Raw genomic sequence first — 26,169 nt, 5'->3', positions numbered from 1 at the left:
TATTTTTTCCTTTTTTGCTTTTGCATTTAAATAGCTCAAAACTCAAATATTCATTCAAATTAAAAACTTACCAACTTTGCGTTTAAAAAATTTTAAACACACAGAATGAAAGAAACGTTGGACACTAGAAAGAGCACAAAAATGACAAAACACAACAGATGAACACTGACCACTGAAATCAGGTCACGTGCAGTTAACAAGATACCGCAGAGACTGACGGACCGTTTTATTCCCAGTGACAGAAGCAGAACAGAAAAGCTACAAATGTAACCAACGCAGAAATAATGTTTCTTATTTTTGTTTCAAATGTAACAAATCTTTATTCAGCTGGGAGAATCTTTTGCTATTATTAGTTTTATCATAGTAATCTGATTATTTTTTCCTGCTTTACATGTTTTTAAGTTTTCAGCTTATTAAGTCAAGAATATAACTATTGATTATAAAATGATAAATTGCATTTGGACAGTAAATAAAATGCCAGAAAGTAAAATACAGAAGACAAAATGATGTCGCAGATTTGTCAGGTAAACAAAAAATACAAATAAAAAGCACAGAAAATTGTCAAGCACTCAAAGTACTGTATACCACATGGAGACACCCCGCTCTACCATCTGAGCTACAGCCAGCTGAGACAAGTGACATCACTAATGAGTGTGCTAGGCTTTTTTCTCTTAATGAAATAATCAGTTAAGGAAAAATGACTGATCTGTAAAAGATGGTGAGCATAGAATCAGTTGATGTGTTGTTATTCTTCTTTAAATGGAGGGAAACCATTCAATCAATAAGCAATGAAGACAGCTCAGTAACATTGTGCATGGCTTTGATTGACTTTCTCTGGATTTTTACCTGTTTGCTGACTGCTCAGCAAGCTCCAGGATAGACGCCTCTGAGTTTCAAACACACATCAACAACTAAAAGCAGCTGAATAATTACATAGGATCAAGTATACTGGTGACCTACAAGGAAAGCCCTAATAAATATCTGAATACTTGTGATTGGTGGAGCATGGATCCTTGGACAACACAGACTAATCTTAGATTAGATTGCTCATAGGGGTCATATGTTTGTTGGGTTTTTCTCTGTATGTATTATTGTAGGGTCTACCTTACCTTAGCTCTAGGCTTCATTATTGTAATTCATTATTATCAGGAAGTCCTACAAACTCCCTGAAAAGCCTTCAGCTAATCCAAAATGCTGCAGCAAGAGTCCTGACAGGGACTAGAAAGAGAGAGCAGATCTCTCCTGTTTTGGCTTCCTGTTAAATCCAGAATTCAAAATCCTGCTCCTCACATACAAGGTCTTAAATAATCAGGCCCCATCTTATCTTAATGACCTTGTAGTACCATATCACCCTATTAGAGCACTTCGCTCTCGCTCTGCAGGCCTACTTGTTGTTCCTAGAGTATTTAAAAGTAGAATGGGAGGCAGAGCCTTCAGTTTTCAGGCCCCTCTTCTGTGGAACCAGCTTCCAGTTTGGATTCAGGAGACAGACACTATCTCTACTTTCAAGATCAGGCTTCAAACTTTCCTTTTTGCTAAAGCATATAGTTAGGGCTGGACCAGGTGACCCTGAATCCTCACTTAGTTATGCTGCAATAGACGTAGGCTGCCGGGGATTCCCATGATGCATTGAGCTTTTCTCCTTCTCTCACCTGATTTCACTCACCATGTGTTTATACAGCACTCTGCACTTAATTGTAAGTTATTATTAATCTCTGTCTCTCTTCCACAGCACATCTTTTGTCCTGTCTTCCTTCTCTCATCCCCAACTGGTCGCAACAGATGGCCCCGCCCCTCCCTGAGCCTGGCTCTGCTGGAGGTTTCTTCCTGTTAAAAAGGCGTTTTTCCTTCCCACTGTCGCCAAAGTGCTTGTTCAGAGGGAGTGGCCTGATTGTTGGGCTTTCTCTTTATTATTGTAGCTCTGTACCTCACAATATAAAGCACCATGACGTGACTGTTGATGTAAATTGGCTATATAAATACAATTGAATTGAACTGAACAAGGAGAAAACAGAATGACAAACTGAATAACACTGTCAACCTTATGTCGCAGGTTTATCAGAGAAACTGAGAATTTTCTCCAAGCATGACATCCAAGTACATTGACCTCTGACATCCCATAGACTAAACTCCCAAACACACATTAAACAACATAGGATGAGTGCTTCTGTGACCTCTGTAGAGGAGAAACCAAACAGCCACTCCACAAATGTATGGTACAACTTAGAAGAGCCACAGGACAAATCTCTGCTGTGCATCTGCACTGGACAAATCCCACTCTCTGAAGAATGCCAATGTTTAAATGCATGAAAAAGGAGAATAAGACCCCCAACTTACAGCAGCTTTCTACAGTCAAATACATTCTAGATTTAGGCCGTCTGTCTGTAGACTATAGAACTTTCTATTTTCTATAATGATATTATAGAAACGATCTTAACAGCCTGTCAGTGGCTTTTAGCAGCTCTGTTCTAGTCTGTCAGTCATGATAACAGCTTCCTTTCTCTGACTCACACACACACACACTCACACACACACAACACACCACTACACACACACACTCACACACACACTCACACACACACACACACACACACTCACACACACACTCACACACACACACACACACACACACACACACACACACTCACACACACACACACTCACACACACACTGACAAAGGCAAATACCTGCTCACACAATCTATTAGCTGGCACTACTAATCAGCTTGTAACACACACACTCACACACTCACACACACACACACACACACACACACACACACACTCACACACACACTGACAAAGGCAAATACCTGCTCACACAATCTATTAGCTGGCACTACTAATCAGCTTGTAACACACACACTCACACACTCACACACACACTCGCACTCACACTCACACACTCACACACTCACTCTCACACTCACACACACACACACTCACACACACACTGACAAAGGCAAATACCTCACACACACTCACACTCACACACACACTCACACACACACACTCACACACAACTCACACACACACACACTCACACCACACACACACACACTCACACACACACTCACCTCACACACACCACATCACACTCACACACACACACACACTCACACACTCACACACTCACACACTCACTCTCACACTCACACACACTCACACACTCACACACTCACTCACACACTCACACACACACACTCACACTCACACTCACACACACACACACACTCACACACACACACTCACACACACACACACACACACACACACACACACACACACACACACACACACACACTGACAAAGGCAAATACCTGCTCACACAATCTATTAGCTGGCACTACTAATCAGCTTGTAACACACACACTCACACACTCACACTCACACACTCACACACTCACTCTCACACTCACACACACACACACACACATACATGTCTATAAAATGTCTCTGTGATTGATTACAGTCCAAACGGATGCTCATTACGCTAACACTTACACACATGCACGCACCATATGGCTGCAGCTGTCCAAAGACTAGAAAGCTTTTAAAGGAGGGAGGAGACAAAAGGAGAAGGGGGAGGAGAGGAAATCCTTTCTTTGTATTTATCTATTTAACACCCCCTCTCTCCCTCTTTCTCTCTCTGTCTCCCCTTCTTCCTCTCACCCTTTGCTTTGCTTGTCCCCTGGTGAGTAATAAGAGCTAATCCAGTTAAGCTGCATCTCCTTCCCCTCTCTCTGTTTCTGACTGTCTGTCCAACAGACACACACACACACACACTTCATTTTCACACCCATCTGCCACTGTACTTGACACTGGGTGTGCGAGTGGAAGACAATGAGAGATGGAGGAAGGAGGGAATCCCTAACTCTCTCCTCAGGAGCGTCTTATTGTTCCCAATGAAAGTGGCATACACCCCACCCCCACCGTGACACACACACACTCTTCAATAATAGATATGTAGCTCCTCCTCCCAGGTTTCCTCACCATGACTCAGGACTGAGGTCTCACTTAAAGAAACAGGACACTCCACTTGCTATAAATCTCAAAGAAAATAAATTGTTGGCATAAGATCAATAAGGAAAACACAACAAAGGTCAATATGTCAGTGCTATTGTTACAGTTCAGCACAAGCTCAAGGGAAGGCTTGCATTATGGTGAAAAAGGAAGTCAGGGGTCTACTCAGGGTTCCCACAGTGCAATGAGTCAGTCATTAACAATCAGTGGAACTAGATTTCATGTCTTTGAGATGCTTGCAGTGAGCCAAATGATGAGCTACTGTGGCTCAAACTGCCAAAAAGCTGGTTATGATAGAAAGGTGTCCAAATACATGGTGCATCAAATTTTGCTGTGTATGGGGCTGCATAGATGCAGACTAGTCAGGCTGCCCACGCTGAGCCCTGTTCACCGCTGTAAGATCCTGCATTAGACACAGGTATCCAAACTGGATCAAGAAGGAGTGGAATAAGGTGGCCTGTCTGATGAATCACGCTTTCTTTACATCACGTGGATGCAAGGGTGTGTGCCTGGAGTGTAGCTGCAGAATACCTAGCACAGAGACAAGCTGTCGAGCAGTGTAATGTTTTGGGCAATGCTCTACCATCAATTTGGATGTTACTTTGACATTTCATGGGAATGGTATTCCCTGATGGATACCAACAGGATAATGTTCCCTGCCACAAAGCAAAAATAGTTCAGGAATGGTTGAAGGTGTGACCTGGCAGTGAAATTCCCCAGATCTTAATCCAGTTGAGCAGCTGTGGAATGTGCTGGACACACAAGCTCATCCTAGACAAGGCTTTTGTCCCGTCTTCCTTCTCTCACCCCAACCAATCACAGCAGATGGCCCCGCCCCTCCCTGAGCCTGGTTCTGTCGGAGGTTTCTTCCTGTTAAAAGGGAGTTTTTCCTTCCCACTGTCGCCAAAGTGCTGCTCATAGGGGGTCATATGATTGTGGGGTTTTTCTCTGTATCTATTATTGTAGGGTCTACCTTACAATATAAAAGCACCTTGAGGCGACTGTTGTTGTGATTCAATGTATAAATAACATTGAATTGAACTGAATCCTTGGATGTTGGGTGTGGTTGTACCCGTAACACTCCAAAGACAGGAAACAGAATATCTGTACTGAGGATGATGAGGGAATAAAGTAAACGACTCCTGCCACTTAGGGAAATCTTCTAAAGGAGAGGAAGTTAGAATAGAATAGAATTGAATTATCCTTTATTGTCCCTCACTGGGGACATTCAGGTGTTCCAGCAGTGACAGGCAGATGGAGCATGCAGATTCACCCAAAAGTAAAGACTATAAAATTAAAAACAATAAAATAAGAGACTGTACAGGGGACATTTACAGCGCAAGAAACATTTATTAAAAAGAGCAAAGAGCATCCTTGCTCCTTTGTGCACCAAGGATGCAGCAGTGTGTCACTGAAGGAGCTTCATGTGTGGGCTGGGAGACATCGTCCATGACTGATGCTATGTTTGTTCTTCTGTCTCCTTCCACCTGCAGTGGGTCGACGGGGCATCCCAGAGCTGGCCTTCCTGATGAGTCTGCTCTGACCTTTCTTGTAAAGAGCATCAGTGTTGTAAGTTAAGGAGATTTTGGATCTCAAGCCCGTCATGTTCTGGCAATTGCGAGGTACACTCATCATAAGTTGATGAGAGGATGACCAGAGCGTGCTGAGGTGCATGAGATACTTTGCTGTTAATGGTGCCAAATAACACGCTGGGATTATTCTTCTCAAGATTGTTGAGATAAGAAGATCTAGCCTCTTTCACTTTCTCACTGTAGGAATGGATGAGTCCTTTACAATATTTTCAATGGACAACCAAACGTGTGATCTTCCATAATCGTTCTGCTCGTCGACACTGAAGATATTTAAGAAGGGTGAACAAGAAACAACAGAGCAATGGCTAATTTTGTCCTTATTTGTCCTTTCCATAGATCAGGACAAGTACTACTATCAGAAGAAGATGGAAAATGAACGGCAGATCAAAAACATCTATTATAACTATTACAAAGTTACACCTTAACGTTAGCCCTTTAACTATCATGTTATGCGTGTAGCTTTAGCTCACTGGGTGAGCAGGCGCCCACGTGCCACATGGCCAGCAGGGTGGCAGGTTTGAGTCTGACCCACGGCCAATTTGTTGTCCAATAAAGGCAAAATGCCAAAAAAGAGTATTTTAAAAAATAAACGAGCTGATTAGTGGTCTGATATTATTAAGGTAGTTGCTAGTAATAATACCACAGCATAAAAGCCTGAAATAGACAGCATCAGTTATGCCCATCTATAATGTTAAACAGTTTGTAGTGTCTATAATTTTCTTGGCGTGGTTTATTATGCCTTGGTGGCGGCTCCACAGTTATCACTGATGATATCACTGTTATGTAAAGGCTGCTTGCAACAAGTGGAAATGATCATGACGCACAAACTGTAAAGTGTGTCTATTAAAACAAAGAAACTTCCCGTTTCCTGGCATTACACACAATTCTGTGTGACACTTCCAGCTCAACACTGAAAGGAACCATCTTGGTGCTGAGCAATTGTGCTAAAATGAATAATTTACTGAGATGCTCTCAAGGAGCAGACCAGTAAACTAGCAGAATCACACTGGAAAAGCTGAGGGAACCGTGTGGCTATGAGGTGACAAAGCTAACCGCTGCTACATTATGCTATCTGTGATCTTACTGAAATTTCCAAGTGAACTTTGTTTGGAGCAGCTGCCACCCTTTATCGTTTCTAAACGTCTCCATGGCTACAGACAGATTAGCTGAGAAAATTAACTCTAATTACCTTCTCATGCATACAAGTGCTCGCTCGACTCCTCGCTTCGGGAATATGAGGAGCATAGTGGGAATGGGTCTGGTGTGAATAGGTAGAGTGTGTCAGCATGAAGAAGCAGACTTGACATAAAAACTGTCATTCAGCAAGAATGTTGTGCTGCTGCTTTTAACAACGTAGCTACAGAAGCTGGTCTTCATGTGCTTCATGTGTTTGTAAAACAAAGAGCAGAATGACGTCACAAGTTCTGCTGTTATGTTAATAAATACATACAAAGTTGCTATTATTCTGGTAGCATAGCAACAGTAGCAGCTATTGAGAGACAGCTGGCGTCAGATATCTGATAAACACTCAGACACTGCTCTCTGATTGCATGTGTGTAGGTATGAATGCATCTGTGTTACTTCCTGTTTCCGTCTGATAATTTAGCATCCTATTTATAAACTGCTGATTAGCATAACATTCCACTGTACTGTACGGCTGTGCCTTAGAGTGTTAAAGATTCTTAATTCTTCAAAATATTATTTTCTTTTTGTCCAGATACAAAGTTTAAGTCTCACAAAAAACTATTTTCAAGCTATTTTCATATATGACATTTTTCTCTGTAAAAGCCAATGAATAGAAAAGCACCACAACACAACAGTGGACCGAGCTAGAAGCGGCATGGAACGGTAGTAGAAGTATGGCATGGTGGAAATAACCATGAGACAATGAAGAGTTAAATAGAAAATTAAACACACAGGACAAATAATCAGCAATGAAGCAAAGCAGAAGAAGCTGAGACCCACATGGAACAGGTAGAGGGGCTGAAGAGGGCCAAGCAACACAACCTTACTGATATAGTCAAGAAGAAACAGCACATGTATTTTTGGAGCAGAGGAGGGGAGGTGGGAAACTTGGAGCTACAGTTCATTGAGACTTTCTTGAGCACTGAGCTCCAGCTACCACAGGACCCTGACCTAAAAATAAAATACCTCATGGTTTGTCCCCAGTAAACAAACCATGACCCAGTGCTCCCCCAAGAACAGTGTTAACCTTCAAGAGCTTACAGCCAAACACATGGTTCTGAAAGAAGCTTGAAATAAGGAGAAGATTCACGTGGGCAACTTCAGTCACGACTGCAAATCCCAAACTGTAGAAGACAGCAGAGAACACTCTGGTATAAAGAGAGCATTAAAGGAGGATCTGTTTCCAAATGCTGTGGAAAAATATGCACCGGTGCGTAGGAAGCATGCAAAGACGTGGGGTCCAGGTCAAGGAGCCACCGACGACTGCACAAACAGAGAAGACCTCGAACGGCCACTTTGACTTCCTCTTCTCTTAACTTTGACGTGTTTAAGGAAACGTGAGGCAGGAAAAGTAGGACTGTCGACAGCTTGGATAGGCTCGTCACAGCTGTCAGAAAGTGACAGACAATCTTGGTCCTTCATTGACGAGCATGTTTAATTTTGGAGGCATGCTTTAGAAAAAAACTCCACTCGTTATTTAACTGAGTTCACTCAGAGTAAAGGGCCGCTCGTTTATGTAACGATTCATCCGAATAACATAAATAAAGGAGGCCTAATATTAGTATCCGAAACAACAAATTAGCTATAAAGGAAATCAAAGGTGGCATTAGGGAGAGTGAAATGGACAATATGTCCAAGTCTTGTGTGGGATACAGACAAAGCCACTAAGAGAAAAGAGCCTACACAGGAAGGTGAGGAGAGCAAAATATGACAAGCTGGTGAAAACATTAAGCAAAGTCACGAAAAAAAAAGAGAAATTTAAAACAAATACTGGATTTTGAAACTGAGATTTGCAAAACAAACCTAGAAATCTGATCAAGATCCCAACGCAGACCAACAAGTAAGATTAGAGATGCTTTATTTAATCCATGAACCACAAGAAGTCGAATAAATCTTCAAAGACTATTCTGAAACATTATGAAGACAGCATTAAACACTTGTTACGTCCATCAGACCTCCCATCGAAAGGATAGAAACAAAACAAAGGACCGATTATTATTATTACCCCATTATGAGGAAAGAAGAGCTCCAAAATCCCAGTTCTGCCCATTAACTTTACACCCTACAAGGTTATCAGACAGAAATATAAAGTGAAGTGAATCTAAATCAATACAATGCCCGGGTATCCTAATCACCCAAAAACTGAACTGAAATAAACTTCAAGTGAGTAAAGAGAAATAAGCAGGTGGGAACTCTGTCATTGTTTACAGGGAGGAGAGGATGTCTCGGTTCCTTTGGGCAGGAGGCAGACCTGGGGTCACATTTAACACACAGTGGGTTAGCTTTGCCTAATTTCATAGTTTATTATTATGCTGCCTAAATGAGACACGTGGCCTGCTGATGCTCTCCAGAGTATACGACTAGATGGAACGATAAGAAACTACATTTGGGAAAGGCTCAACCTCACACAAGATTAAATCGGAAAACCTGTGAGACCCCAAAGAGAGTCAGAGTGATTGGCACGTAGGAGACACAGCAATCATCAGATCATTACAAATGATGGACAGAATCACCTAATCTGCCTCCTTATTACACTGCACAGGGAAACTATTAACTACGACCCGGCACAGGTAGAGACGGCGTGGGCGGACGTCAGGCGCTCTCACCTGCTTTGGTCATTTACAAAACTACAAAGACTCCGGGACAATGTTGTCTTAGAGGATGTATTTAGCTTCATATGTACTAGTACATATGCTTCATGGAAAAATGGCTTCATTCCTTGAGAACTCATTTTTGTCACAAACACAGTCACACACAGTACAACAGGCAGCGAAATGCTTTTTCCAACCAGATACAAGAAAAGACTAAAGTTAAAAAGCACATTTAAAACCTGTGAACAGTCAAAAACAGTCATGAGGTATTTTATTAAAGTACATTATTTTGTTATTAGCAGCATGTACAGTGATGTGTAGAGATATGAGTTCAGCCTAGGTTGCTACTATGACATGCTCCATTTTCTCCTCCCTGCTTTGTTTCCTTCCCAAAGGAAAAATAATAAAACTTTCAATAAGTAACAGAAATGAGCCACTTTTCACATTTTGCTAATAATTTTGATGATCTCTAAATAGGAAGAGTTGCTAACTGGGCTAATTATCTCCATAATTATATTTCCTGTGTGGTTCGTGACACATAATAGTACAATTATATTACAATTATTATTATACAATGTATAGAAACAGAAATAGCTAATGGTGCTTCGGTGGTAATATTAGACCTTATATTTGGTCTTTAACTGAATGATGTTAACGTGAGAGCAGATGAATGTGTAATCTGACGCCAGTATTAATGTTTGCAAACAAAGCAGTCGTGTTCGTGCTATTGCAGTTATCCCTGTGACAAGCTGTGCGCCCTGCAGCTCCGCCTGCCTACGACAGGCTCCAGCCGCCCTGCAACCCTGAGGTGTGCGTGTAACCGTTACACGTTGCACTGTCGGGAACGGATGGACGAGTGCAGATGCAGCAAAGCCTCACATCACATTTTTCATATTTCATCACAACCTGGATTCGGACAAACGGTGCATCAGTGCAGCCGCACTTCTAATCTTTATAACAACACAAGCACTTACACTGTTTGTAATATGACTGGAAACTGTGTTGAACTTTCCCACTGGTGGATAATCATTCTCACTGTGGAGTGGTTTGGAAGCGACCGCACGAGCCCTCCCTGACTGATGGGCAGCAGCCGGCTGTTGCACACCCTCTTAGTAGACTTTTAGTTTTGTTTCCATTTTTGTTCAATAACAGCAGGATGTAATATGTCACTTGTTGTAAGAACTGGTCGTGTCAGGTGATTTTATTAAGTCTTGATACATAAAAACAGAATTTATTGAGGGTTTGTTTCATACTGTTCCCTCATTCAATAAACTAAACAAAGAAAAGCTGTAGAATCACCGTGAGGCTCACATGTCTGACAGCAGACTGAATCCAGCCCCCAAGACGAAGCCATCATGGATGCAAAGGACATTTTAGACACACGCCAGGTTTAAAGGATAATTTCTTGTTTTTTAGAGACAGAAACATGATGTACGAGCAGTTTACTGGTAGAATAAGAAGTGGAACTGGATTTAGAAATGAAGTGGAACAGCGCCATCTCTGATTTCGTCCTTGTCAGTCTAACAGTCTAACACCTACAGGACAAAGATCTTCACAACTGTTCAGACACAGAGATGCAGTTTAGCCCAAATACTTGTTTTTTTATTGCTCACAAAAGAAAGGATGACTATGCTCTGATGTTTAAATAGTAAAAGCTAAATGAGTATCTAAGCAGTTTTAACTTTGTTGAGAAGTTAAAACTGAGAAACCAATTTTTAAATTTTTCCCAAACTATTCCAGAAACGAGCCAATAAGGATCAGCGAGAGAACCTCAACATCATGAAGAAGAAGGTTGTTCTGGCTCTGCCTGTGACCGTTTACACTTCACAACACAACATGCTGTATTATAGAAACAGGGATTTGAATTCAACACTGACAAAACACCAGGGCATCAGAAACAGCAGCTACTCGGTTTGTCAGCGTTCAAGCATCCAGAGTCCCAAACTCCTAAATTACACAATAAACCGTTTTAGTGCTTTTAGATTTTTACATCAGCCTCTTGTGTCGCCATGTGAGAAATGACATGTCGTGCTGTACAGCGGTGTCCTCCGTGGCTATGATGACTATGGCGAATGGCTATGGATAATACAGAAAGCGGCACAGCACTATGCCTCTGGGGGCTCCGGTGCTCAGAGGGAGGATGGAGGATATGTACTTGCTCAGCCTGACAGTCTGAGGGCAGATGGTGAGAAAATCTAATATCCAGTGATGTATGGAGGGGGTCAGCCAGGAGTTTCGTTGGCATGCTGAACTGTAAACGAGCGCTCTGACATACGTGTTGTCTCGGTAAATAAGGCCAGTGTTGCTGCACAGCTGGCATCTTTACATGACTTGTTCTCTTGGTACCAAAACTGGTGTTGATGGGTTCATTGAGTGCACCCCAGCATGTGTGTCACATCCCAGTGTGGGAAACTGTGTCACACACCTGAAGCCACACAGTACTGTGCAAAAGTCTCAGCCAGCCCTCAGTTTACTTCCAAGACTTTCATTTTATAAAGTGGTCTGGAGCAATTATTGTCCGGGCTTTATGGATGTCTTTCAAACGTTTTCTTCGGACAGTCGCTCACAAAAATCCCATAATTGATTCCCATTTCTTTAATTGAATCTATAAAATATTCCAAAGATAACCCAGTTTGACAAGCACAAATGCACACCAGGCAGATAAAAAAGGAAACAATAATGGTTGTTTCCTTCCTGTGCACTTCTAAAACAATCAGCTGGATTTAGTTCAGGTGCAGGAGAAGGAAAACTGTGGAGCGATACAGCTTTTCAGGAGCAGAGACATGAGCATTGGTTGGATTTCTATTGCATTAAAGGACAGGAGCACTATAGTAAATGCAATCTGCATCCAGGATGGAAACAACTGCATTATACTGCTAACAGAAGTTCAGCTCTTTGTGAGATTCTCCACAAACAGCATGCTAAGCGCCTTGTTGTGATTTGTTTGGTATATAAATAAAACTGAGTTCATGCAAAGCTAGCCAAGAAATTCAGAGTGATGATAGCTGAGTTAATGGCCCAAACCCAGCAACCAGCACCTGAACTTTAACAGGTAACAAATGCAGCCTGGTCTCAATAGAAACGCCTCCGTCAACAAGTCATTCTTTAGGAAAAGAAACAAGAAGAAAAGACTGCCACGGCAGCAGATCTCATGAAGGTTTAAATCCAGCGCGTTCGGCGTACAACAGCAAGTGTCTAACAACTAATTGTAAAACATGATGGAGGGCTTGGAGCTGCAGTTCAGCCAGTGGTGTTGGAGATCTTGTCAAAGCTGAGCAGAGATCAGGATCCACTATGTAATAATCAGAGGTGGCCATGGCGTTCTGCTAATATCTGCTTCAGCCTTCAGCGTCATAAAAGATACCAGAAATGATCTGCTGTCTGCTTTTTTAATGATCTTAAAACACTTTGGAAGTATAATGTAATGACACTGTAATGAGCTGTCTCCATGATGACAGCATGTGCTTGCACTCCTCTTGCAGACCAGTTATTTGGACTCAGTGATCTTGTGCCTTCTGTCCATGTATCAGCACAAACACACAGTCTTCTCCCACAAACTGCCATTTGTAGCATGCTGGACATTTTTTCCTGAGCCTTTCAGCTGCTGATCTGATGTGATCCCACCATGATTCTTCCTTCTTTTGTAGACCCACAGCATCAGCTAACACACTCACGGAAATCAACATGACACTGTAGATCCGCGTAAAAGCCTCAAACAGCGCAACGTTTCTGCTTATTTAAAGCAGAATGTTTGCAGCTGCCTCCCATCTGCTAGTGCAGCTTCCAGCTGATTTTCTGCACATTTCTGCTCTCGCTCTCTTGCTTTCGTGCGCTTGCTCGGGCGGCTCTGGCTCAAACTGATCTCGGGTGTGATGCTTTTGTCTTAGATTTGGAGAGATCCGCTCCGATCGCTCTTCCTACCTGTTTTGTAGAAGGCATCAGTGTCGGGGTCGCTGGGCGCCTCCTCGGCCGCTTCTGCTGGGTTCATACCGGAATCCGTTTTACTATCCAGTGACAAAGAAAGACGGGAATAAAGCCCACCGCTCGGGAAAGATCCTCGCGTCTTTATTCCTCACATGTCCTTCGCTTAGCTCGCTCTCCCTCCATCACCCGATGTGGTTTGCTTTCTTTTTGTCGCCCTCTCGGTTTGTTTGGTGTTCAGGGTAGGCTTCGTTTCTCTCTATTGTTCCCGGTCCAACCTCCCTCTCTGCTTCTGTCCGCCAGGGTCTCTCTGCCTCCCTCCCTCTCCCCGTACGTCCCCTCCCTCCCTCTGTCTCTCCAGTTCAGTTCATTGACCTTTATTAACGGGTTCGTCTGTGCGTTCAAATGATTGAAATTAACACGGCATGATCTATAAATCAAAAATCACATTTTCACTATTTTCCAAATAGCAGTGCGATGGTGATGCAGTAGTTCTAAACATATATGCTGCATTTTATATTATATACATGGAGCACGCAGAAGGAGGCGTGCACTGTTCACAAACACGCAGAGCGAGGGGTCGAAGTAATGGGCCACCCGCTGGACCTCCAGAGCCACCGCAGTAAAATCAGCAATGAGCCAGCGGTGACCACTGTGGACCATTTCTAGCCTTAACGGCCAGTCTGAGCATTTATCCAGGCAATCACGTTGCATTGTGCCTGGCTGTCACTGACAGGAGAAGCAACTTTCCAGCATAAATCTGACGCCACCCTCGTGGAGACACCGTATGTGTCTCTGCTGGATGTGTCAGACTCTTGTTGCACGCATTGTCTGCCTCACCCTCCATCTTCATCAGTTATATTTCACACCCTGTCTTCTGTTTGAATGGTCACTTCCATTGAAACTTAAAAACACGTTTCTTTCTAAGTGATGAAATCAACAGCAGGATGTATATTTCTGATATATTTCTACAATTCTTCCATGAGCAAAATTATATATTTGGGCTAAATTTCATTACATTTCAGACAATGGAGACGGAGAGCACTGTGTAACATGCTGATAGATTTGGAATTATTTATAAAGATTTGTATGGGAACAGGTATGTGCAGGTCGAGCTCAACCACAGCATTACAGAGCCTGTGGATCCCCTCTCTGTCAGGTGTTACCCCCATACATATATAGAACTAATGAACATACATGTAACAAACATGTACTGTAAGGCTTCTGGGGATAATATTCAGTGTAAAGCATGAGGAAGGCATACACTTCATGATCGTGCACAGATCTTTAACCACATTGCCTCGTCCACCATCAATTCTTATGTTCCTGCCAATCTCTGCCTCTCATCCTCAAACACATCACATTAACAGTCCAAGCTGTTGGAAACTCTCAGTGAGATAGCGCCATCTAGTGGACAAAACTGTGTGTAACAGCTAGGCTGTTGTATAATAGTCCTGTGGCATGAGTTGTGGTTACACTTGATTTCCCCAGAGGGGCCCTGACCGACCTCAGCCTTTTCCAAATAAGCAACTACAGCATATTGTGTTCAGTGACATCTCTGATTGTTGGTAGGTCTGTATGAACATGTGAAAGCCTGTGGGTGATCGAGAGTGAGCAGAGAGGTAGATAACTGCAGGAGTTTGAAGTCCACGGTGTCGTTTCAAGACCCTGTGATGATTTAGGGTGACATGACATATGCTGGTGTGTGTGTGTGTGTCCAGGATATTTTAGAGAACTTCATGCTTCCATCTGCTGACAAGCTTTTGGAGATGATTTCCTTTTCCAGTAGGACTTGCAGCACCTGCTGCAGTCAATGTTCTGACCGTCCACCTTAAGATAATCTGTGGAGTGTTTTCAGGAAGGAGACCACAAACAACTGAGATAAGTCTGATTTCCAAGTAACCTTTGAAATGGTGCCACAATGCTTTGCCAACACCAGACAGAATGTAATGAATCCATTCACTTGAGTACTTTATTCAAATAAAGGTTTAATGCGCTATATTATGCTAATTTCAGTCTTTATTATATTTTGGGTGCAAATATTATATTTGAGTTTTTCAGATTTTGCTGAGTCGTTGCATCATTAGCTCAAACTACTCTTTGAACATAAAGGAGTGTTGTAAATTCTGTCATAATGTGAAAAAAATGCACTGTCATTTATTGTATTTATTTGTTTATTTTGACAAAGGAAAAATGTTATAAGATAAAGACAAACAAAGAAGAAGACAGGATAGACAGCTGGGTAATGGGATGAAGTCAAATGGCATAAAAAAGAATAATGGAAAATCTCTAGTAACAAACATTATCTTGATGTATATATCTACATTTATACATATGTGTGCCTGTGCATACACACACACATCCATGTACTCAAATAACAATCTGAAAATAAAAGAAATGAATGGGTGACTTCCAACACCTCAGACCCTGATCAGCTGGCTCCACAGTGGCATCAGACCCACAGACTGTGACAGAAAAATGTCATTTAATAGGAGTTATCTTCAGTTAGAACAGTAATTGCATGCTTTAATTGCAAGTATTCTAGGATTTGAGAATTTTCCATGTGAAACTCTTGGATTTAATGTCGAAAAGTATCAAAAACATCATGTTGAAATAAATGTGGAAGCTTGGTTAATGGTTGTTAATGATGATAAGATCTGGGTTGTTGGCGACCTCGGGGATAGAGCGACTGTGCAATTAGCCATTTGCACTGATTTCCACAAAGCTGTCAGAGGTGCAGTCGCTGGAAGCACTGATGTAGCAGTACTATGGTATATGACAACATCCCACATTAGATATGTTGATCTGAATTTTGGATGTGGGCATTACTGTTTTCTGATTAAGACAGATGTTACAGATGTTAACGCATTCTGGGTATTAGAAACAGTCTTTGGACACTTTGCGTTTGCAGCTTCCTGTTTTCCTTTTAAAACTACAATTTAATGCTAAGTGATCTGGAGTTCTCATGAGAGGAGAGAAAGTACACAAGTGTGACACACAAAGCAAGTGCTCAGGTAAGAGGTTGCTATGTGTTTGTTGCTAACACTAATAGATATGACCCAGGTCATAATGTTGTGTGTTGTATTAGTTCCTCCACAGCCTGAGGGGATGGTCTTCATTTCTCCTGCCGTTTTTTGCAGATGGAAGCTGACCATAGGTTGGAGACTGAATGGGAAAGCTTTAAATTGGGACTTAAATTAGGAGAATAGAGCTGTTTTGGCTGTGCCCACTCAGATGTTTTCTACCCAAAATGAAAATAAACTATTCAGTTTTTGAAACTGCAAATCCTGCTGTGGCACTGGCCATTCTGTGGTCCCTTTGTTGGCCACGGTTCAGGACATTTTGGATTGTCCTGTGCCGAGGAAATATCAACAACTCCGTGGGTTTCTGAGTATGTGTGGCTACTTCTCTGGCTTCTTTGTGGTAGCTAAGTTAGTTATTTCTTATGTAGAATTGGCTGTGCCCACCCTGATATTTTCTAGTTTCTAGTTTCAACAGCAAATTAAACTATTTTGCTGTTGAAACTGCAAATCCTGCTGTAGCACTGGTCCTTCCTTGGGAGCAGGGAGCATGGGAATCAATGGGCAATGGAAGAACATTTTTTTAAAGAATAAACAACATTCCAGTCTCAAAATGAATCCAACAACTGGTCTCCTCAGCTCGCAAACCTGTACGAACTGTAGTTAAGAGGAGAGATGCTAAGCAGTAAAGGACATTTTTTGAGACATTCTGTTTCCATCAAATTCAAAATGACCTTTGTATGTTTTCTGTGTTCTATTGTGTATAAAACACGAGTTTATGAGATCTGCAGACCATCACATTCTGTTATTTCCATTTTACACAGCAGACTAACTTTATTTGAACTAGAGTTGTATCTACTGCATCATTCATCCAAGAAATGACACGTATGTCCACATAAAGGACAATCGACTAACCCTCCACCAGAGATTGTCCAACGCTGTCAGAGCACTAAGATCACAGTGAAGAATATAACATGCAGAATGAGCTTTTTCCTTGTTTGCTCCATGTTATTTCATAATTCTGATGTCATCAGCTTGGATCTCCACTGTAGCAGTAATAATGGTTAAAATGGTGTTTTCCAACTTTGAACTGATTCTGCATTTGTATATTGAAAAATGTGTATTCAGGCATTTCAGTGTGTAAATGATTTCAGATACTCATACGTGTGAATTCATGGAAGATCTACAAAAGGTGTACATATTCTTGTCTTTACTGATTTTCCTGGTTTATTTTTGTGGCAGTGGTGGGGACAAAAATGTATTCTTAAATCCATCCATCCATTTTCTTATCCGGGGCCGGGTCGCGGGGGCAGCAGTCCAAGCAGAGAAGCCTAGACCTCCCTCTCCACAGCCACCTCCTCCAGCTTATCCGGGGGAACACCAAGGCGTTCCCAGGCCAGCCGAGTGATATAATCTCTCCAGCGTGTCCTGGGTCTGCCCCGGGGCCTGGAACCTCACCCAGGAGGCACCAAGGAGGCATCCTTGTCAGATGCCCGAACCACCTCAGCTGGCTCCTTTCGATGTGGAGCAGCAGCTGCTCTACTCTGAGCCCCTCCTGGATGGCTGAACTTCTCGCCCTATCTCTAAGGGAGAGGCCAGCCACCCTTCGGAGGAAGCTCATTTCCGCCGCTTGTATCCGCGATCTCGTTCTTTCGGTCACTACCCACAGCTCGTGACCATAGGTGAGGGTAGATGGGTAAATTGAGAGCTTTGCTTTTACACTCAGGGTGCAGCGTCCGCATCACTGCAGCCACAGCACCAATCCGTCTGTCGATCTCCTGCTCCCTTCTCCCGTCACTCATGAACAAGACCCGAGATACTTGAACTCCTCCACTTGGGGCAGGAGCTCGTCACCGACCCGGAGTGGGCACTCCACCCTTTTCCGGCTGACGACCATGGTCTCAGATTCCTTCAATCCATGAAAAATGAATTATTAGATTTCAAGTGGCCTTCACAAAAGGTTCTCAGTCATCCAGGTCATCGTAGTCTAAGGGGCTTGGAAAGAAGAGTGTCTGCTTTAAAGTCTTAACTTAGCAGCCTGATCATCTACATCTAGGTGTTGATATTACAAAGCCTCGATGAGTCATCTCTGACGACATGCTATGCTGTTAGCTTTGGAGTTGAAGGAGCTGCTGTTATGAAAAGCTCAAACATAATCACAGCTAATCACTGAGTGCTGTCACATGATTATTGAGATGTTTGTGTAACTATGGTTGTCAATAAAAGGACTGTGAGGGGAGGCTGGAACTCGGAGTTGGCTGAGATCAGGTGAAGAGCTTACAACTCTAAGACCCTGACCGGACTCCCCTTGCAGCAAGTAAAAGACAAAGAGCGCTGTGTGGTCTTGCTTTGTTCGCAGTGATTGGTCTCTGAGTCAGTGGGGTCTAATGTCTTTAAGGCCCAACAATTACTTAACTAAATCGGGGGAGGAGATGGCTCAGTAGGTAGAGCGTTCGCCCCATGATGGGAAGAGTGGAGGTTCAAACAGCCACTCTGATGTACCCCTGAGCAAGGTACCGTGCATATGCACTGCTCCCCGGGCGCTAGACTGGCGGCTGTCCACTGCCTCACTGAGTGAAGGGGTTACATGCAGAGAGGAATTTCCCTACAGGAGATTAACAAAGTATGTAATTTCATTTTAAAAATAGAGAAATATGTTTGCAAATACAGCGGTTAAGTTCCAGCTCCAAACTCGATTAGCTGTCATTCATAATAATTTCATAAACTTTTCAATGACGTTGTTTGTTTGAGGCGTAAGTAAGATGGTTTTTTAAATAAGATGTTCATACAATGTTCCTATGCTCTGATTATTTTTTTTAAATGCACTTCTTTTAAGTATGCGAAATTAGGAGGATGGCCAGTGTTACCTGTAGAGAAATAAAATGTATTTATAGTAGAAAAAAATCAAAAAGACCAACATTTCCACATTCAGAATGAAAACATACATATAATGGTACCATTTAGTCTTCTTGTGTTCGATTTGCCATGAAAAGCACACTGAGCACTGAGAGGAGGGCCGCGATGGACCGGCACGATGCTGCCGTCTCACACTGAACATTATGTCCTGTAAGCACACACCACCCTGGTGTTCTTTCATTTCAATCCGGTCTTGAAGTGATGATGTGACGAATCCTGCTTCCAGGCCCGAACTACTCTGCGTTTAATGTTTAATAAATCAAAATAATCAAATCAAAATTTATTTATATAGCACATATTAAAACAACAGTGTTGACCATAGTGCTTCACAGTCAGTAAAAACACGAGACAATTAAAACAAACAATAAAACAGGACAAACAATAGGTAACAACACAAGCTAGAACAGCCAACTAGTTAGAATCAAAAACCAAAGTAAAAAGATAAGTTTTAAGACGTGATTTAAAAGACTGGATCGACTCGGCAGTACGAACATGAACAGGGAGGTTATTCCAGAGTCTGGGTGCCACGGTTGCAAAGGCCCGGTCACCGCTCGACTTCATTCGAGACCTAGGTTGTGCTAGGAGCCTGTGATTGGACGATCTAAGTGCTCTGTTGGGATTGTATAAGTGGAGGAGTTCAGAAAGATAGCTGGGCGCTAAATTATTCAGAATTTTAAAAGTGAACAAAAGAATTTTAAAATCTATGTGATATTTAACAGGGAGCCAATGTAGATTGGCTAAAATTGGAGTGATGCGTTCATAGATTCTCGTACCTGTTAAAAGATGCGCAGCTGCATTTTGAATTAACTGAAGCCGGCAAAGAGAAGAGTGTTGGAGGCCCGAGTAGAGGCAGTTACAGTAGTCCAGTCTGGATGTGTGGATAAGCTTTTCAAGGTCCTTTAAAGGAAGGAACGGCTTTGCTTTAATAAGACTTTTATGTATTTAACATGTTTTAATACTTTGTATCTTTTTCTACTGAATCTCCACAAGCCCCTAAAAACAGTCAGTGATCAGTCGGCCTCTGAGTTTTTATTACCGCTGTTCATTTTAAAGCTCAGTTTTTAAACCCTTCTGGTGTAGCTACAGCCCAGCCCATGCAGCAGTACATTATTGACTAACCTCGTATTGTGGATGGATTATCTCAGTTGTTCTCCTGGCTGAAGTTTGGTCCGTTTACAGCATCCTGCCATGCGATTGCATTTGTCCTTAACCATCAGGAACCCTCACGTTAACTTTTAACAAGTGGAAAAAAAGTTGGCGTTCATCCTCCAGCTTCACTGTTTATGTTATGCTAACATAGCTGTGTCGCTAGCGACCACTTGGCACATCATTATATAGCAGCTAGCCCAACTTCAGTAACCCTACAAACGTCACTGCTGTTTAGTTTCCTGTTTTTCAGCTCTACGTCTTAATTTGTTTCGGAAATCTCTCAGTCAGGACATTGATTTCCCATGAAAAGCACACTGAGCACTGTGTTATATTTAGATGGAAGCTAGCGAGCTAACTTCCTGCTAACATCTAACTCCGTTAAATTTCATAAATTCGGTTTTCATGGATGCCTGGATTTTAAACTTAATTGTTACACCTGGTAAAGCAGCAACGTGGTAGAAAGAATTTAGGCAGTTTGTAACTCTCGTTGATGCTGCAATGACCGAGTGACTTATGGACCTGCAGTGGAGTTTGGGCTCAGGCACGGCTAATGACGTCAGACTTAAAGACCAGATTTCATTTCATTGCACTTGGAGAACTACAGATTTGGGCCTTTGAGCCATGGCTTTATTTTTCTTACAAAGAGGTTGCCTGTCAGGGTCCTGGGTCTGAGCGACCCAGGATCCCTGAGCAGTTATGGACTAATATTATAATATATATTTTGTATTGCTGTCCCTCGTTATCCCTGCTTGTGTGTGTGTGTGTGTGTGTGTGTGTGTGTGTGTGTGTGTTTCTGCGGGCGCCTTCAGGCCTGGTGGGTGTGGCCCTGCTGGCGGACTGACCACACCCGAAGCCACACACCTGCTGCTGATCAGGCCTCGTCGGGGGAGCTACTTAAGAGAGTCTTGGAGCTCCCACCGACGTGGGATCATTCCATGAAACTCCACGTTAGTCATCCAGTTGAACTGAGTTAGTGTGTGTATGCCCGCGGTTATATGTGTCCTGACGGCTGCGTCTATTGTGTCCCTAGGAGAAGTGTGGAGCGCCAGACAGCAGCCAGCACGAGGGGTGCTGAGACACGGGAGCGGAGAGCACTGAGACACGGACTATTCACGGAGAGACACGACACGGGAGTCAGGGAAAGCACGGGGATTTATTGTTGTTTGTACCATACACTGTAAATAAACGCACTGTTTGTACATAGAGCGCCACGCCTGGGTCCTCCTTCCCCACGCCTCCCACGGTTTGCCATGCCGAACCGTGACATTGCCACTTGTGGAGCACCTTGGTCAAATCCTGGCTACTTTGTTCTCTGTAATTACACAGGCTTCACAAATTAAATGTGGTACAGGTTTATTTATTGTTCAAATGCTACGTATAGCACCTTTAAATGTCAGGGGTCCACAATAAGAATTCATTGACAGACGTTAGACATCCCTACTGTTCATGTGAATACAAAACTAGAGGGCTGAAAGACAGAAATGTATGAGTGGTCATAGTTCCATGTCTGTAAGATGTTTGTGTGTTTGCAGAAAACCTTATTTTAAAGGAAAAAATGCTTCTGAAACAAAGGGCACAGGCCAAATAATCTACAGCACGTCATGTCTTGGTAACATTACCGTGGTTAGGTAAAGACAGAATAAAAGTTCAGTAATATGGCACCATTTTCAGGATGTCACAGAGTGCTTTGTGATGAAAGTACTATTTACAATAGAAAATAACACAAAAACCAGCAAAGGGGTTGTTGGGTGTCTCAAAAATAGTGAAACAAGTGACTTGACATAAAACTATGTACATACCTGTTTGTTTGACTTTAAATACACATCTTTTCACACTAAGTCACATCAATCATATTAAATAGAGCAGACACTTTTGCTGTGGGAAAAAGAAAGATAAAGAAATGAGTCACATGTAACGTCCACGTGTTTCACATCGCAAACATGTCAAAATAACAGCAGCTCTATCTATAACATTATTTGAACAATGGAAATCTCTTTTCAGCATCTTCTCTTGATGAAATAATCTGACTCATCTTCATTTCTGAGTAATTTTATGCTGTACACGAAACATTCAGAAGTGTGTCTGCCCACTAAAGATCTATCTTTAACTTCATTTGGTTTTCTTTTTTTTTTTAACTGTGTAGACCTGAAACGACAGACCTCATGTTTCATCATTTTCTACCATTTCAAAGGTAAACACTGTGGGGAAAATATCAATAAGTGACAAATTAAAGGAAAATCTATATATGCGGTTTTGGCCTATCTGGTGCTATTGAAGGGATGAATTCTAAAAATTGCTGGAAGAATACCACCTTCATTAAAACACAGTAGGCTTTAAATAATGATTGAGCCATTCAATGAATTAGGGCGCTGCCATGCGGGAAGAGAGCACATTCATTAGGATATAAAACATAAAAGTGATCACTTCAAAAGTGGCTTCCCTTCATTGGCTTCCTGTTAAATCCAGAATTCAAAATCCTGCTCCTCACATACAAGGTAGGGGTGCAACAATACTCGCATCGAGTGCTTTGGGTTCGGTACGCATATGTATCGAACAATACAAAATTTTTACATTTATTTTATCAACTTTCCTTCTGACGATGCTGTCTGTGTTGAGAGCTCAGTGGATCTGCGCTCAACAGTGCAGCCTAGGCGGAGTAGTCGAACGCAGATTCACTGAGCGCAGTGCAAGCTAGCGAGACAGAAGTTAAGCTCTTGTTGCAACATGGCAAATTGAACCTCCCCCACCCTGATTCAGATCTGGCCTTTGGAACTATCTTGGTCTTCATGTGACGTATGACCCTGAAGGTAAGCGAGTCATGGACTAAAGTAAAACAGTATGTTGGATGTGCCACGCAATGCTCAATTACATGGGTGGGAGCTAGTGTGTTAGCGCAGCTAGCTCGTTAACGTGTTGGCCGTCCAGCCCCGCGCACGGGGCGATCCGCGGAAGCTCGTTAACGGAGATTTGCCGTGTTGTGGCGTTAACGTCATTTCAGATTAACGCTGACAGCACTAGTGGGAACACAACGAATATGACTGCACATTTACGCCGACATCATCCTAGTGCAAAGACATGTGGAAGCAGACAAAAACAACAAGCACGCATGCTACAAACTTTACCCGAGTCATTTAGACAGCCGTTAGCACATGATTCTCCTTATGGTGACCTGATATGTTTAATATGCTGCTGAGAATATAGCCCAGAAGAAGCGGATAGTATAGCTTTTATTTTGGAAAGAGCCCTTTCTCTGTAATAAACTCTCTTTTCCAAAGATGAGTGATTTCTCAATCAGATACAGGGCTCGCAAAATCGCTAGCCCGACGTCCCGGGGCTAGCGATTTTTCCAGTCGGGCTACCAAAATCTATCTCTGCCCTGCCCGTCGGGCTATTGTAGGAAGGAAAAATATATGTCAATGCTTTTGCATTCTTTCAGAAATGTATCTGGGTAATTATGTCATTGGCATCGGTGAGCCACTGTCAATATGTGACATATTGAAATCGCGTTTGAATTTGCGCTTGTTTTTTGCTTTCACTTTGCAATCGTGCGAACTGTGTATAGAGAGCGACAGCACTGATCTGTGAGTGATGATAATTTGTGCACAAATTCCTCTGACATCGTCTTATTAATCGTTAGCTTACTATGCAAACATGACAAGTGAAATCTCCCGCAGCTTAAACATGTGAGAGGTTGATCGCGCAGAGAATCGCTGAGCTTATGTGAGTGCGTGTGTAAAGCAGATATTTAGTTCTGCTGAGCCAAATAAGACAGGTCAGGGTGAAGAAGTGACAGCCAAAGAAAAGCTTACCACAAAACGGAGAAGTTATGACAAATCAGACTATAAGGCAAAAAGAAAGTGCAGCTTTATGGTTTCATGGACAAAAGAATTTCTGTGGCTGCAATATGACGAGCTAAATAACCAGGGCTGCACATAAGTGGTCCGCAGGTGCGCATTCGCTGTCAAAATAAAAGACGCGCACAAGATAAGAAGTTGCAACGCGTGTTTGCGTACATAAGATTTTCAGGAGGAGGACAGACATTTGTTTAGAACTCTTAAAGATGTCGAAGAAGCTCCTTTAAGCAATTACTGTGATGTTCCTCCGAACCACAAAAGAAGCGGGTATTCTGGAAAAGTAGTTGCAGGAGGTGAGCTGGCTTCAAACAAATGATGAACGCACAGAGATGTGGTGCAGAATGTGCCGTGAAAATTTAATAAATGACAAATTAAAAAGGCATGAACATTTTTTTTTGTATCGAAAAAAATATCGAACCGTGACACCAAAGTATCGAACAGAACCGAACCGTGAATTTTGTGTATCGTTGCACCCCTAATACAAGGGCTTAAATAATCAGGCCCCATCTTATCTCAATGACCTTGTAGTACCATATCACCCTGTTAGAGCACTTCGCTCTCACACTGCAGGCCTACTTGTTGTTCCTAGAGTATTTAAAAGTAGAATGGGAGGCAGAGCCTTCAGTTTGAATCCTCCCTTAGTTATGCTGCAATAGACGTAGGCTGCCGGGGATTCCCATGATGCATTGAGTTTTTCCTTTCCAGTCACCTTTCTCACTCACTATGTGTTAACAGACCTCTCTGCATTGAATCATATCTGTTATTAACCTCTGTCTCTCTTCCACAGCATGTCTTTATCCTGTCTTCCTTCTCTCACCCCAACCAATCACAGCAGATGGCCCCGCCCCTCCCTGAGCCTGGTTCTGCTGGAGGTTTCTTCCTGTTAAAAGGGAGTTTCTCCTTCCCACTGTCGCCAAAGTGCTTGCTCATAGGGGGTCATATGATTGTTGGGTTTTTCTCTGTATCTATGAAGCGCCTTGAGGTGACTTTTGTTGTGATTTGGCGCTATATAAATAAAATTGAATTGAATCACTCAGAGCTACTTTGTATTCATCTGGTGGACTATGGCTTGATGGAAGCAGTCCATCCTATTTCTCTGATGTTTTTTTATTTTCTATTTCTACTACAGAACACGTATTTCTATTGTTGCATGTAGAGATTGTCACATACACACATACACAAAAGCAGCTTTACTGAGGAGTTAGTTTTTGCCTACCCAGTGAATAAAAGAGCATTTGTATCCATAATCTTTTTGCCAGTAGTTTAGCTTTATTCACTCTTATTTTATGTTAGCTGTTTTCTCCGGGGCCCCAGCTGACTCCTTGTGTCTTCACTATGTTATATATAAATACCCCAAAAACATGGTTGAATACTGATATAACTTCCACAGTCCAAACAGTCTAACGCAACAACAAAGTCTGTGAGCAGATTATGACGTGGCTCTGTTTACAGAAGATCTCTTACTGAAATTTGTTCACAATTTGGTGCTAATTATAGCAAATGCACATTTCAATGTAATTGTTCATGAATTGACTTGAATATAACCGTCACAACCACACCACACATGTACACTTCACATATAGACTACTATTAGCAGGATGGCAAATTTCTGAAACACACTAATCCATTTATATTCATCCATGTGTAAATTCTGTCTGATTTCATGCACAGTGAAGCCGTCTGTCTGCACTATCCAATGACAGCAGTGTCTGATTCACTTAGGATTGAAAAAGGGTTTAAGAGCAACAGGTTGTACATGTGAGGCTTCCCTTATGCCCGATAATCCCCACATTACAGGTGTCAATTTTTCCTTTAATTTGTCACCCGTGTGACTATATTTCACATTTTAGGTTGGTTTGACAACAAGATGATATCAAGATGAAGATATCAGGCTCTGCCCTTAAAATCGTGTGTTTTC

General features: G+C 42.3%; 1 protein-coding gene across 3 annotated transcripts in view; it reads right to left on the bottom strand.

Moving 5' to 3' along the window:
* Positions 1–13,613, bottom strand: part of kalrna (kalirin RhoGEF kinase a) — a 152,010-nt gene extending 138,397 nt beyond the window's left edge. For all 3 annotated transcript variants that reach the window (XM_040034117.1, XM_040034118.1, XM_040034119.1), the window contains exon 1: positions 13,313–13,613. In XM_040034117.1, coding sequence (XP_039890051.1) covers positions 13,313–13,379 — 67 coding nt within the window. In that variant the 5' untranslated portion in view covers positions 13,380–13,613. The remainder of the gene's footprint in view (positions 1–13,312) is intronic.
* Between the last annotated feature and the right edge of the window lie 12,556 nt (positions 13,614–26,169).

Source organism: Simochromis diagramma, unplaced genomic scaffold (assembly GCF_900408965.1).
Source record: "Simochromis diagramma unplaced genomic scaffold, fSimDia1.1 OVJJ01000176.1, whole genome shotgun sequence".
NCBI classification, from domain to species: domain Eukaryota; kingdom Metazoa; phylum Chordata; class Actinopteri; order Cichliformes; family Cichlidae; genus Simochromis; species Simochromis diagramma.
This window is presented reverse-complemented; position numbering and strand designations above follow the sequence as displayed.